Here is a 15237-nt window from a genome sequence, read left to right on the forward strand (position 1 = left end):
CAAAATAATAATTATACATGTAAAACAGTAGAGATCTTATGAATCAGACATTCTGACCATAATCTACTCAAGTTATTAATAACAATCTATGATTTCACTTCCTATTCAATGGACCACCTGGATTTTCCAGATCACTGTCCAGTTTTGGATCCCTAAGGCTTTCTGGGTAAGCAAATATGTGCAGTGAGGCCAGCCTTGTGTAGTCATCAGCAGTGGAAAGAAACTAGTTTATGTAATACATACTTAGGTAGCACCCCATAGGTTAGGACCTCTACTAAAGGATTCACAAATAATACCGGTGGGAACTTACACCTTAAGTAGGAAAATATCAATAAGAAGCTTTTTAAGGGAAAAAAAAAAAAAAAACTCACCCATCCATCCTGGTAATTTTAAAATGCAGATTAAAAAAATGAGATTCCATTATTTGCCTACCAGATTACAAAGGTAAATACAAATGATATATTTGGAGTGAAATATATAGGCAAGAATATCTGCCTATATATCACCTTCAGCAGGAATGTAAGTTAGATGATTATATAAAGGGACATTTTGATAACATGATTTTTAAAACTCTCTAGGAAAGTTTGCAGATCAAGCAGTTTCACTTTTGGAAATGGGGATAATCAAGAATGTATTCACATATTTCCTGTTTGAATTTCATTTAGCCCTTTGCAACAAGATGGAAACAAACTAAGTATGCTAAAATAGGAGATTCTTTAAATAAATTGTGATGTACCTCCACCCTGGGTTATCCTACAGTTTATCAGTGAATAGCACAGATTCTGACTGCAGGCTTCCTGAGTTTGAATCCCTGCTCTGCTTCTTAGCAACTTTATGACATTGGACAATTAACCTCCCTTGCCTTCATTCTCTCACCTATAAAAAATATGAATAATAATAGTATCTACCTTTGCTGGGCTGTTTTGTTAAAAAAGATGAGTTAAGATGTATAAAGCTTTACCTGCCATGTAGTAAATGTTACCAAAGTGTTTTGTGTTTTTTAGCGATTAGTGTCAGCAGCAGCTATTAGTCAGATATGCAATAGAGTACTTAGTCAGATGGAAAAATATTTATATCATATTAAATGAAAAGGACAGATTTCAAGACATCAGTTGAGTATATGACCTGATGTCCATTTTGTTGATATACACTGTATGGAGACATACATATTTGATTATGAGAGTATAAAATTTTAAAAGATAAACATCAAGAGTTCATTATCAAGGCTATTAATAAGTAGTGTGTCTCTGGTGAGACTGAAGTTTTCCTTTTCTTCTTCTAAGTCTCTTAATTTTCTGATTTTTCTTTTTTTCTTATTTTTGTGAAATGAACATGTTCTGCCTTTAAAATAAGGTGGGAAAAGTTATTTCTTAAATAAAAGTCTTACTCTTGCCAAGAAACTTGAAAGAATAAGTCATTCCTCTTTTGAGCACCTAACAATTCAGTCTCTGAAAAGCACAAAGCATTTCTATATGAAAAATAGTTTAGTGATTTTTTTTTTACCTTTTCATATATATTTCTAAGACCATGTTTTAAACTGTTTAGTGAAAAGTCCTTATTGTAGAACTGAGAGTTTCTATCTGGAACATTTAAATACTATTAAGAACTGAAAACTTATAGATCTCATTCTGTTTTGCTTCAGCTGTTCCCTGGTAGCATCAGACAAAGCAGAATGCTGTAACACCACTTAGAAGAACACAGCAGAACAGAATGAATGTGAAGACAGCTGGGGGATCCATACAGCTTTCTAGAAAAGGGCTCAGAGTCTGCTGTTTGGGGCCCTAGAATTTACCTAGGAGCAAAGGCAACACACACACAAAGGAGAGCTGTCCTATAATCCATCTCCAGGATGTAAAATCCAATATTTGCACAAAGACTTAGCCCAAGGAAGGCGTATTTTTGATCCTCGGGTGTAAATACCTAGTAACTGCCTGACAACACGCCTGTGGCGGGTTAGAGTATCCACAGAAAGGCGTGCTCAGCCATGAGCAGAGTGGTGTTGACCTTCCAGCCTGTGTGCCTGCCACTTGATTAAAGTTTCAAGCCTTCAGTCACAGCAGTCGCTGCATGAATTCTTTCACAGCTTCCAGCACTCTAAGCAAAAACCATAGAGATGTGGCAAATCAATTTCCACCAAGAAACTATGAACACTGGGGTGAGGCAACAGTTTATTTTGCTCTGCTCTGAGGCAAGAAATGGCTCCTCTATTTCATTGCTGAAAAAAACCTGCCATGTTGATTTGCATCTCCATTTTGAGAGTTTTCTGTCTAAGATGGAGAAATATTTGAAGTTTGGTGGATAGAGTCCGTGTAGATTATCTCTGAAATTCAAACTCTGGCCAGAACTGGCTGAGTCTTGCTAGGAAAGCAGACGCTTTTCATTTTCCCTTATAAGTGAAAAGGCTACATTTCTGTTGTTAGTCGTTAGAATATTCTAGTCTTCCTCTGCTTCATTAGAAAGCCTATGGGAGAGAACCTTTAAATGTGATATTATTAAGATCAGAATGGTGGTATTTGCAATGCAGTGACAGTTCCTTGAAGGAGGGATTTTGTCTCCTTTATCATCATTTTCCTGGCATGAATCACTGTGACTGGTCCATGGTAAAATGGGAGGTTGATTAAATTAAAATCATGAATGGAAAATTATCATTGCTATCTGTATTAGTTAGTTTTGCTGCAATAACAAACAAGTCCCCAAATCTCAGTGGCTTATAAACCAAAGATTGATTTCTTGCTCATATTATATCATGGGAAATAGTCTCAAGTTCCATTCTACATATCTTCTTTCTAAGGCCCCCAGCCACCATATGGGATGTGCCCTGTGGCATTCTGACCTGGCTCATAACAGCCCCAGCTCTAAAGAGTTGATGATGCACATCTCTCCCCAGCTATGTTCAGTGATGCCATGTTGGTGACCTAAAATCAACTATGTATATGAACCATGGGAATTGGCAGACACTACCAATCAAAATTCTTTTGTTTTTGTTTTATGAGGGCCAGTTCATCAGTGTACCCCTGGGTCTGTGTGACAAAGAGGAAGAGGAAAAAAGCTGGCAGAAATTCACAAGGCCTCTTCAGGTTAAAGTAAATCACATGGCCAAGGGTGACATGGCAGGGACACATGCAGGACACATGCTCCATCTACAGGAGGTCCTCCAAGGCCTATGGCAAGGATGGGCAGGGAACAAACAACTGTGGATGCTACAATATTCCCTGCTGTCTGGATAACTGTAATTGACCAAACCCCAAACTGGGACATGTGACATGACTAAATATTTTAATGACTTATGTATGTGTATTTTAACATAATTCTCATTGTAAAAACTTACTACTTATTAAATGCTTACAATATGCCATGTGTTGTATAGAACTTTATATAGTACATAAGTCTCACCAATCTCCCCCATCCTATGATACAGATACTGCTATTAACCACATATTGCAGATGAAGAAACTGAAGGCTAGAAAATTGTTTATCAGATGGGATGCCTTGGACACAGATTTGGAGAGCTGAATAGCGATAGTTAGTTGCTCAGTGGTCTCCATAGATCCATCTACAAGGAAGTGAGATGACCAGAACTGAGCAGAGGGAGGAGTTGACCTGCAGGGCCTCAGCCAATTCCTGCAAGGAGTTCTGGAGCTGGGATGACCTTTCGGAATTGTTCTCAAATCAAGGCAAGAGGGTCCCAGCCAGTCTCCAACCATGGGGTTCTGGCTCTTCCATATGTGAGTGGCAAAACCCTAACTCAGGAGTATCCAGACCTCTGAGCCTCTGCAAACTGGCAGGGGAGTGATTGGAGTTGAATAGGACATCTGTTAAAAGCACTCATCAAGATCCCTGGTATTTAAGAAATGACCTATATGTTGACAACATTTGAGTTTCTTGTTTTTACTTTTTAATTATATAATATCAATAATGTAGTAAGACTCAAAAATCAGTATTCTTCAAGAAGAATTGTTATTTTCTAGGAGGGAGTACTTTCCTTCAGAATAGCATTGTATTGATCCTCATTTTTGTGTTTTGTGTTGACCTTGGTACCCAGGAAGCAGGAGGCTAGGCCACAGTCTGCAGCAGGGTGCGCTGTGTCGGAGCTGCCCAGGGAAGGAGCAAGGTTGTTTTGGGGGCCACCAAGCTGCCTTTGTGTGTCTGCCACCTCACCTATTTTGTATGATTCTTGATTGACTCTTTGTGACCCATCTCGTGCCTGTAGTTTCAGATCCTAGACAGCTAGGAAGTTTCCTTTCATTTGTTCTAATTTGTCTCCATCCAGTATTCATAGTATTAATAAACTGAGGGGGGAAATGACATGAATAATGTTCACGGCAGGAAAAGGAAAGAAGACATGGTTTTCTGTCTGGGAAAGCTTGGCAGCTGGGCACATGCACTGAATTCATTACCTGTTTCCTGAGCCTAAGTGATTGTGGTTCTGAGACGTGCTCCACAGGGGCTCCCAGGTTGAGCTCCAATCTCTTTTAACATATACTCCTTTGGGAGGCTAGGCTAGCCAGTCAGAGGAGAAGTTGGAAGGGGAAAGCAGGAGAGAAGGAGGGAAGGGGTGGAGTTCTTTGTTTCTCTCCTCCAAGCTCGGAACAACTTGCCATCTTTCTGGGCGATCTTGGTTATTCCAAGCATGCTCAGAGCTCTGGACTGGAAATCTGTCAGTGCTTCTTTGCCTAAATCATTTTCCCACTCCCATTCACTTTCTGATCATGATACCTTTTCAGTATATCAGAAAACAAATATCCAAGACACCAGAATGTTATTGCTTAGGCATTACTGATGGCTACATATACAGCCAAAAACACACACTAAATATTTGCATCTTCTGTGTTCTGGTATAAATTTACAGGACTGCTCTGTGGTCCTGAGTACAGAACATCTCTGTTAGCATAGAGTAGGAATTTGAATGCTACTGAGAAACAAATAAATAATAATGTTCTTTTACATCAGATGTGGCTTATAAACATGATCAAAAGACTGTCCTATAAAAGCAATACACATATAAATCCTTAGAAGAGCATTTTCTAGTGAGAAATAGTTTCCAGGATTTTTTATTGTCTGCTGCTCCATTTCTACAAGGTGGCAAAGCTTAAGAGAAAAGTTTCTAGATATTTATCTTATAATGCAGATCAAATACCAGAACAATCATTAGCCAGGAAGAAGGCCTGAATATAGACACAAAGGGAGGAAATCTGAAAATAAATTGAGTTTTGCAGTTTACATACTGCTTTGCTATAAAACCCAGGGAGTAGGTGAGGCCAGCACTCTTTGTCTACTATAGTATAATTTTTTTCTACATATGTACCAGCACCTGATCAACAATTCTTATTGGGCATCAGGTCTAACTTATATTATACAGATGCCTTGAATTCCAAGGCTGGACTATAAGAAACCAGGTGGCTCTAATTTTGTGCAGTTGAATGAATTTGACTTCTCTACTCAAACCTCCAAATGTGATAACTAAGACATAGGTTACAATAAAGGGAGAAGAAAACTGTGGTAGCCCAGCAAACTCTGACTCATTCAGGAAAAGAGGGAAAGTGAATTCTAAAGTCACAATAACATTATGTCTCCTTTAGAACATGATTGTCATTCTATTGCCCTCTGTTCCAAATGAGACTCTCTTCATCCCTTGGGCTCCTGAAAAAGTTCTTGAGAAGAAAATTTTTACCCCAAGTTATAGTGTAGCTGGGGCTTCCCTGGTAGCTCTACTGGTAAAGAATCCATCTGCAGTGCTGCTGCTGCTGCTAAGTCGCTTCAGTCGTGTCTGACTCTGTGCAACCCCATAGACAGCAGCCCACCAGGCTCCCCGGTCCCTGGGATTCTCCAGGCAAGAACACTGGAGTGGGTTGCCATTTCCTTCTCCAATGCATGAAAGTGAAAAGTCAAAGTGAAGTCGCTCAGTTGTGTCAGACTCCTAGCAACCCCATGGACTGCAGCCCACCAGGCCCCTCCATCCATGGGATTTTCCAGGCAAGAGTACTGGAGTGGGTTGCCATTGCCTTCTCCGATCTGCAGTGCAGGAGACCCCAGTTCAATTCTTGGGTCAGGAAAATCCCCTGGAGAAGGGATAACCACTCCAGTATTCGTGGGCTTCCTTTGTGGCTCAGATGATAAAAGAATCAGCTTGCAGTGCAGGAGATCTGGGTTCAATCCCTGGGTTGGCAAGATCCCCTGGAGGAGGGCATGGCAACCCAGTCCAGTATTCTTGCTTGGAGAATCCCCATGGACAGAGGAGTCTGGTGGGCTACAGTCCATGGGATTGCAAAGAGTCAGACCTGACTAAGCACAGCACGGCACATTGTGCAGCTGGGACCTAATATTCAATTACTGAGTAGCCCTTTCAGCAACTGTAAGCTCACTTTGTTCCTTTTCTTCCTAGGCTGTCTTGGTTTAGACTCCTGGAGTCTGAGTACCTCAATCAAAGTACAAGCAATGAAGGGTATCCTCCAACAGATCCTGTTCCAGGAATCTGCCCTGCAAATCCCACCCTAGTCAGTCCACAGAGGGTTATGGGCAGGAAGGAACAAATGAATAAGAGTTAATAACAGCCAACATTTATTAAGCATGCACCATGTCCCAGCAGGGTTCTGGGCTTATATACAGTACCTCATGCAATGCTCACAGCACCAAAAACCATAGTATTCTTATTTATGGATGAGGTAGAGCTATGTGTGAGATATGAACAGCCAGTCACTGGCACCATTTATGAGTTTGGAGTGGTTTCCCTTACCATGATTCTTTGTTAGCAGGAGCCGTCACATTGATGAATGTAATCAGCCCTCACGATAATCCAACCACTAAACATTATTTTTCCCACTTTTTCCATTGGAGTAACTCTGACAGAGGTCACTTTCTCAAGGTCATGCTTAGGGAAGGACAGTATCTGAACCCTTCTGAAGCCTGTGCTCTCCCACCCCACAGTGGCATGCAGCATGCACATTTTTAAAGAGATTCAATGACTGACTTCCTATTTAGTCATGCACATATAAGCAAAAAACCACGACATGACCAAGAAATACAATTTTATGATTCCACCCTTTTACTAAAAAGATGAGTGGATAACGCATCGTGTTAGCAAGGAGGAGAAAAGGCATTAGTTTTCAAAGAAGGTGATGTGGGGAAAGGAGTTTGCAATTTCCAGGAGGGATGTTGCCCCAGCTGCTAGGGGAAGGATTTTGTATCAAGTACAGTGGTAATGACTGCAAGTAATGGTGAGCTCCTGTATAAGGATTAAACTGTAGGAGGTAACTTGTCCCCCACATAACAAGAGGCCTGTGGTAGGACACTTCAAGTGTTGGTTCAGATGCTAAAAGACGCTGATGGAACCTGGCACTGTCTCCTTTCACCATCCTCCCTTCCCATGTTGATCTTCGCTTCTTGAGAGTTCCAAAGCATCTGCCATAAAGTTGGGAGGAAAAGGGAAGAGGCTGCACCAGCCTCACTGGTCCCATGTTAGCAGAAAAGCAGAAGCTTTCTCAGCCCTCCAGCCTCCAGCCAGCTTCCACTTAGATCTCATCAAGCAGCTGTGGGTCCCCTGTGCGGTGTGGAAAGGAAGAAGAAAGTATACCTTGCTTTAGGAGGCTAGTGTGGAGAGGAGCTGGGGTGGGCTCTGCTTGGGAGAAGGAAGATGTGCTTGGGAGAAGGTTGATGAGAAGGAGCCTCATCCTGCCCTTTGAATTCACCATTACATATAAGTGACCCCGGGCATCACAGGTGCTCTCACCCTTCCTTCCCTCAACCTGTTAACTCTTCATTTTTTCTGCTTTCGTCCCAGTAGCACTTTGGGCTAAATAGTGTTGATAAGTATCAGATCACCTGAATCACTATTTTTTTTTTATTTAAAGTTAAATAAACCATTATTGAATTAATTAAGTAATTAATAAGATGAGGGGCTTCTAGGAAGATACCAGCTGGTAAGGGCCTTTGACTATAGCGGCCAGAAGTTTTCACTGCCTCAGAGGAAACACTCCTCAGGGGCCTCTAGAAGGAGTAGGGATGCTGCTATTTCCAGAATCTTCAGGTTACAGGTGTTGGCTCAGTGGCCCAGCTGAGACAAGAGGAATCTGAAAGGGCGAGGGCTCTTGGATGAAAACCACCCTGTATGGCTGCCTCCTGCAATGAGAACTCTATGGTTTCCTTCTTTGTCTCTGCAGAGCCAGCTCTCCCAGGCACTGAACGGGCTGTCAGACAGGGCCAAAGAAGCCAAGGAGTTCCTGGTACAGCTGCGCAACATGGTCCAGCAGATCCAGGTATTGGCAGCAACCAAGGCAGAAAGCAAAGCCATGTGCTAAGATGTAACTGTGTACCTGGGATGTGGCGGCGGGGGGTGGGGGGGGAGGTGGGTGTTTACTTGTCTTATCTTTTATTTTTATGTTTCCTAGGAAATTTCCTACATATTTTTTTTTCTGCTCTTTCTGTTCTAATATATGCAAACACACATACAGACCAACTTCAAATATACCCCTTCTCAAGACGGTTACATTTCCCCAACAAGCCAAGGACATAACCCCAGTTTCCAAGAGGTTCCCATCTTCCACACTGAGCTCCTAATTCTTTGCTGCCATGCATTCAGAAAGATGTCTATTTCATTGTGGATTCAGTCATTATTGTTGAGTTTTCTGAATCTATATGTTCCCAAAGCACCTTGCAAAAATTATATCTTATCTAATAGTAACAAACAGGTCACATTTTCTCTTTTTTATGTCTTTCTTTCCTTCCTTCCTATCCCATAATAATGCTTCTCCTCTACCTAGATACTTAAATATTTTTCAACCATGATTCCATGGTAACTATAATTTCAGATTGCTTTATGTGGACACAGTAACCAACAAATCACTTGGCATTTGAGAGCCTGTGAACTCCTACTAGAGCTGAAGGGGAGAAACCATTAAATTGCATGAAATGCTAAAATAATGACCTTCTGCACTGTTTAATGTTCTTACATTTTCAGGTTTGCCTCACAGAAATAACCCGAGCACTGGCCTCCAGTAGCTTGACTTTCTGAGTTAATATCTAACCTATGTCAAGGCAGAAATGGCTTTTTAAATGTAAGCCAGCCTTCTAGAGCACCTCACACTGATTTTTTTTGCCCTTTGTTGACATGCAAGCCCCTGTTAACAACCTAACAGTTGTATATTTCCTTCTGCTTTCCAAAACAACAAAGTTTATCAATTGGTCCCTTCTTTGCTCCTGGCATAAAGTGTGCAGCCCCAGGCTCACCCCTGCACGTCACCTCTTCATTAGAGCAGAGCTTTCTTTTACTCTATCAGAGCCTTTACTGAAACAGCTTCCCCCTCCCTACCAATAATAACCTGCTTGGTTAGAGAGCTCTGCAGTGATGATTTCCAGGAGTCTTCTGTGAGAACTCAAAAGCAAATTACTATGAAAGCCAAAACTTAATATTTGTAGAAGTGATTGCTCAAGCAGTTGTAAATGCATGCCTTATACAAAGAAGACCTTGCATTTGAAACAGTGACCTAATACCTAACTACTGATCCTTACATTAGGAGACACAGTTCTGGATGACTGAGAATTAATTTAAATTTGATAGGCTAAGCTGTTCCTTCATTTCTGATCCCCCAAATTTTACAGCTTACTCAGTTGAGTACTATTTTTTCAATGCTATTACTGTACATGTAACAAGTATTTAGCTCTCATTGGCTGTAAATTACAATTGTTTTCCAGATTATGGTTGGAGAATCAAAGCTACATATATAACTTATTGAAAGGATTACCTCTAATGAATGCTTATAATTTAATGAGAGAATTGCTTTTAAAAATGTCTGTAGCATGGCTCAGTGGATAAAGAACCTGCCTGCAGTACAGGAGACACAGGAGATCAGGTTCAATACCTTGGTCCAGAAGATCCCCTGGAGGAGGAAAATGGAAACCCACTCCAGTATTCTTGCCTGAAAAATCCTATGAACAGAGGAGTCTGGCAGGCTTCAGTCCAAAGGGTCACTCTGTTGGACACGACTGAGCGACTGCACACGCATGTAAAAAAAATTTAGATCCAGCATTCAGTTTAAACATCGTGGGAAAGTTATGATCCATTTAGAGCATGGTTACTGTTCTCCCACAAGCTGACTTTCACAGCAGGCTGATGCCTGTTACATATACCGCTGATTCTTCACTGTCTATCTGCACTTATTTCTTGCTTTTTTTAATGAAAGGAGCAAGTGTTTTGCCCATGACTATTCGTCTAAACTTCTGTTGTCATTGTATTATTGTTTAATATTGAAGACCATTGCCATCTGCTTTCTTCTTTCTGCCTCTAAATTCAGTGATTCTTTCGCTCTCATGCCTCAACAATACCCGACTCCCTCCGGCAACCAGCCTTTCTGAACGCCACCTTCCACCATGCACAGCTGGCCATATGCCAACCCTCAAAGCAATTCATGTTCAACTCTACAAACTAAAACTTTATTTTACTTGATATAACTCAAATTGCAGAGATGATTTCCTCTTGCTAAAAACACATGTATTAAGTAACATTTACCTCTTTGAATCTAAAGTGAAACACTATCACTGCAGAATAAAATTTATTTTGTTATTTATAAAATGCATGTGTGCACTGTGGGCAGGGCTCCTCTTCCTTCCCTTCAGCGGGGCCTTCCCCCCACAAGTGGTCTGGGGCTCTGCTGTCTCTGGCAGCCCGAGGCAAGTGGTCACTTCGCCACTGAACACTGTGCTCGCTCACACAGGAGAACAGCGTGGAGTTCGAGGCCTGCCTGGTGGCGCAGTGTGATGCCCTCATTGACGCCCTCAACAGGAGGAAAGCCCAGCTGCTTGCCCGCGTCAACAAGGAGCACGAGCATAAGCTGAAGGTGAGCGCTGCACCCTGTGGGGGGCGGGGCACCAGGCTTCCGGGTGAATGCCCACAACCTGGGGTGGCCAATGAGGAGCAGGCAGGCCCCTTCACTCGGCACTCACTCCTTTCTTTACATCACTGATACTCATTGAGTGGCTTTTATAGGCCAGAAATTGCCCTGGGTACAAACATAATAAACAAATCCAAATCCCTGCTTTCATGGGGCTTATATTCTACTAGAAGGAATAAACAGAAGGCAAGATAAGTAAGTAAATGGGGGTTGAAATTTTAAACAGAATGACCAGAATGATGATGCAGAGGCAATTTTTTCAATTGGGAAATGGAATCTGTACTTTTCAGAAAACAAACAAGATTGTCTTCACTTGTGAAGCAAACTATGTAACTGAACAGCTGTACAGACTTTGGTCATCACACAGTGAATCAATTGATCACAGGTCTGGGGTCCTATTGGCAGGAGGACTGGTCCTCCCGGAGACATCTGCTTCCCCATCTATTGCCCCCTTGGAGCAGGGCAACAACATGTAAGAGCAGGCTGGATAGACATAGATGGGCAGCATCCAGCAGAAGGAAGCAAGAAGTAGCCAGAAGGAGCACATGCATGCCCAGCAAGCTTCAGGGTGGCTGCCAGTGGGTGGAGGGTGGGTAGTGTGCCATGCTGGCCTGTGGTTGGGGTGGAGGCAGAAGTGAGGTCTGACCTTAGGTTCTCTGCTGGGGTCAGGCAACCAGTGTCAGGGAGCTTCAATACTGTACAGCTTAGAGTAGACACAGCCTTGGAGGAGCTGGTGGCTGGTGAGCAGCCCAGGAAGTAGCAGATATCCCCAGCATGCTTGGAGCAGGCTTTAGTCCCTGGAGAAAAAGAGGAGGTTCCATTCTAAAAGTGTGGGATTCCAGTAGGAGAACCAAGGGAGAGTTTCAAAATGAAAAACTAAGAGAACAGACATTACAAGATTTGGGGCTAAAGCTTGGTGACCGAGCCAGTGCCCAGTTCACGGTTACTAGAAATAAGGCAAGAAACCAGTTGCTATCTGGGGCATGAGAGCTCAGCAAGACGTGCAGCAAATGGCAATGTTGAGTCCTGAGCAGTGGAGTCCCCTAGTCCTTAATCTGTGCCCACCATGCTCCAAGACTCAGGACCCAGAGAACTCCACTGTGAAGATGGGGAGCCAGGCAGCATGGAAAGAGAAGCATTTCCCCAAGGAAGCTTAACAGTTCTATCCAAAGGCAAGGGAAACCCCAACACTAGTTTACTTCTTTAGGTTCCCTCCTCTGCTGCTCCTCACCCACAGTTCCCCAATACACATTTGGATCCACATACAGGCTTCTTCCCTTCCCCAAAACCAGGGCAATGTGGCTGGAATAGAAACCTTTCTCCACTGCCTTTGTGACTTACCTACCTGGCACTCTGAATTTACCTGTGTCATGGAGGCAGACAGGAGGCTGAGCTGTGACCATGGGGTCCAAGCTAGAATGGACTCATGAGAGCTGAGCCCTACAGTGAATTTGGCCAGCCTGACCTCGCTGGTGCTGTACGGGGCCATGTTGGCCAGCCTGACCTTGTTGGTACTATATCATTGGTCAGCTTGACCTTGTTTGTGCTATATTGGGGCCATGTTGGCCGGCCTGACCTCTTCGGGGCCATGTCCCTTTGAGCGTTCCTGATGTGACAAAACAGAGCGGTTGCATCATGGAGAGGCTCAGCAGATTCTTTGTTAGGGAAAATTGCATGTCTTGAAGTTGGAATCTGAACCAGAAGCTAGGAAAGAAAAGTACACAGGGAGTGAACATTGAGAGAGCCTTAGTTCGTGGGCTTGAACAGTGAACCAAAGCTAGGGATCTTACTGCTCCTTCCAGGGAGGCAGTCGCTGTTTCCTGATGGTGAATCTAACTGGAAGACCTTCTCAGGCTTGTCTTAGAATGAACACAAGCCCCCAAGGGTTATCACACCAACCCCAGCCCCATGAAGGCTTCACGCTGAACTTCAGATAATGGAGGGAGCACTGGGCTTTCCTCAGGAGCCTCCCCGCCCCTTCCAATGACCTGTGTGGTACTTGTCTCATAAAGTACTCAATGAGGCCAAGTTTTACTTGAATGATTTTCTCTAGCTTATCAATTTCCAGGCTCCTGTCCCTTAGTGTCTATGATCAAGTTATTTTCTTTTGAATTCTGTAAAGGACCATGGGATGTGTTTCATAGTAACATACATAGTCATTCCTAAAATGTGAGAGAGATAAGTAAGGCAATATTAAAGATACTTCAGAAAAAAATGTTTCCTGAAGGCTGTGCTATGTGGATGTTAACCTTGTACATTTGGCTGTAACAACCTGGGAGATGGATTTAAAGCCATAAGCCTATTCATCTAAGATAGTCAGATGAGGCTTGAATGAAAAATTCTTCTGAAGTCACCATTTTTTATCCGAATTAAAATCTAGAAGTACTGTGGACTGTGATTCTGTAGTTAACCAGGTAGCAACACAGAATGAGCATGCTTGGTGACCAAGCCCTGGCTTTCATAGCAGTAAGAGCTAACATTTGGGGATACTTCCTTTGCAGCAGCAATATACTAGTTGTGTTATAGGGATCAACTCCTCTGTTCCTCACCACTCTGGGAGGTCATTATTACTGCTATTAACATTCTAGAGATGAGGAAACCATGGCACCATGCTATTGAGAACTGATCCTGGGATCCAGAATTCCTGTCCTGTTAACCTGGCTTCAGAGTCCAGATTCTGGACATGGCACCCTACAGCTGTAGGGTAGTACAGTGCAGAGAGAAGGCATGTGGGGACATGCCTAATCCTGTCCCCAGTCAGCCAGCACCTACCTAATGCACACCTGCTAGGAGCCGAGTGCTGGGCTCTGGGGCAGGGGAAGAAGGACACGAAGGTGACTCAGAATTAGGGGCTTCCAGTCCTGTGGATGGGAGAAGGCGATGGCACCCCACTCCAGTACTCTTGCCTGGAAAATCCCATGGACAGAGGAGCCTGGTGGGCTGCAGTCCATGGGGTCACTAAGTCAGACACGACTGAGTGACTTCACTTTCACTTTTCACTTTCATGCTTTGGAGAAGGAAATGGCAACCCACTCCAGTGTTCTTGCCTGGAGAATCCCAGGGATGGGGGAGCCTGGTGGGCTGCCGTCTATGGGGTCGCACAGAGTCAGACACAACTGAAGTGACTTAGCAGCAGCAGCAGCAACAGTCCTGTGGATGAGATCAGTCACACCCACAAATGACTCCAGCACAGATAGAGAGCAAGTTTCCAGGAGAAGGTTGCCCATGTCATTAGAGCTGTGAGAAGGGCAAAGTTACTTCCAGCTGAAAGGGTCACAGAGAGCATCATGGAAAAGCAGGCATTGGAGGAGCCCAAACTTTGGGAGACATGTGTTGATGGTGGTGTGCATTCTTGCCTGCCGGAAGTGGCCAGGCTATGAGGGAAGAAGAGGGTGGTCAGCACTGTGCACCCTAGTCTTGCTCTATGCAGTTAGTCATAGGGACCGATGGGTGTTTTCTGTTTCCATCACCTGCTCTGAAATTACTAAAAAGATGATCACTACAGCCCTTCATTTTAGCACCTTTCAGAAACCCAGAACCTTTATTGTTATAGTGGAACTTAAAATGTCATTTGAACCACAGACAGTATCTAAACTCACAGCTGTCTACGGGTAATGAGCCGGACAGATGGGATTTTCCCTCTGATAGTGGACCAGCCGTTTTAATGTGTAGCCATAAAGTTTTAACTTTTTCGTTAAAGGGCATCTCTTTTGTGAATCACGGCAGATGCTTCCCTGACATCTTTAAACAGAACACGGTTAACAGTTTGTGTTAAGTCATAGGATGACTATAGTGGTGACTCCTGGTTTTCTCTACAGGAGAGATGTAAGGGCAACAATCTGGATAGATGCGGGGAGCCAGGACTGAGGAAACACCATTTATCCTAATCAAAAAGTACAGAGGGGCATGAAAGCCACCAGCCTAGGCTGTGCCATGGATGCAAGTGGAGATGATTCAGGGACAGCTGTAACGCATTGCGGGGACCCCGTGGCCAGTGTCGGTCCATCAGTGCTGGTGGCCTGCATGGTCAGGGACCTCTGAGCAGAGGCAGCTGCCTGCCCTCATTCCACCCTGCCTAGGGTGGAGTTCCCTGCCCTAGATCCCAAAGGGCGACAGAAACCAGAGACAGGTGGCTGGTTGTCTCCCACGGCAGCAAAGCCGTTCTGTCTTCTGCCTTCTGTGATTTGTTTCTCTGCTGTTTTCAGCTGATTGTATCTGTCACTGCTTCTAAAAACAGGCAGTGCGGCCGTCACCGTGACTGCTGATGCCAGCCTCCACATCTCCCTCCCTCTGCTTTTCTCCTCCTGCCTCTTTCCTTTCTTGTCACTTCAGTTGCTACTCAGATTTGTGAGAA

At 43.6% G+C, this 15237-nt stretch overlaps 1 protein-coding gene across 16 annotated transcripts in view; it reads left to right on the forward strand.

Moving 5' to 3' along the window:
• Positions 1-15237, forward strand: part of TRIM9 (tripartite motif containing 9) — a 119997-nt gene that overhangs the window by 55451 nt on the left and 49309 nt on the right. For 15 of the 16 annotated variants that reach the window (XM_086321546.1, XM_086321551.1, XM_086321550.1 and 12 more), the window contains exons 2-3: positions 8157-8252; positions 10707-10829. In XM_086321546.1, the coding sequence (XP_086177672.1) occupies positions 8157-8252; positions 10707-10829 (219 nt within the window). Of the gene's footprint in view, positions 1-7581; positions 7717-8156; positions 8253-10706; positions 10830-15237 lie in introns of those variants that run through there. The other variant, XM_086321556.1, reaches the window with a different exon arrangement.

This window comes from Bos grunniens, chromosome 10 (genome assembly GCF_055505025.1).
Source record: "Bos grunniens cultivar Pamir isolate PY7600 chromosome 10, Bosgru_T2T1.0, whole genome shotgun sequence".
Classification (NCBI taxonomy): Eukaryota; Metazoa; Chordata; class Mammalia; order Artiodactyla; family Bovidae; genus Bos; species Bos grunniens.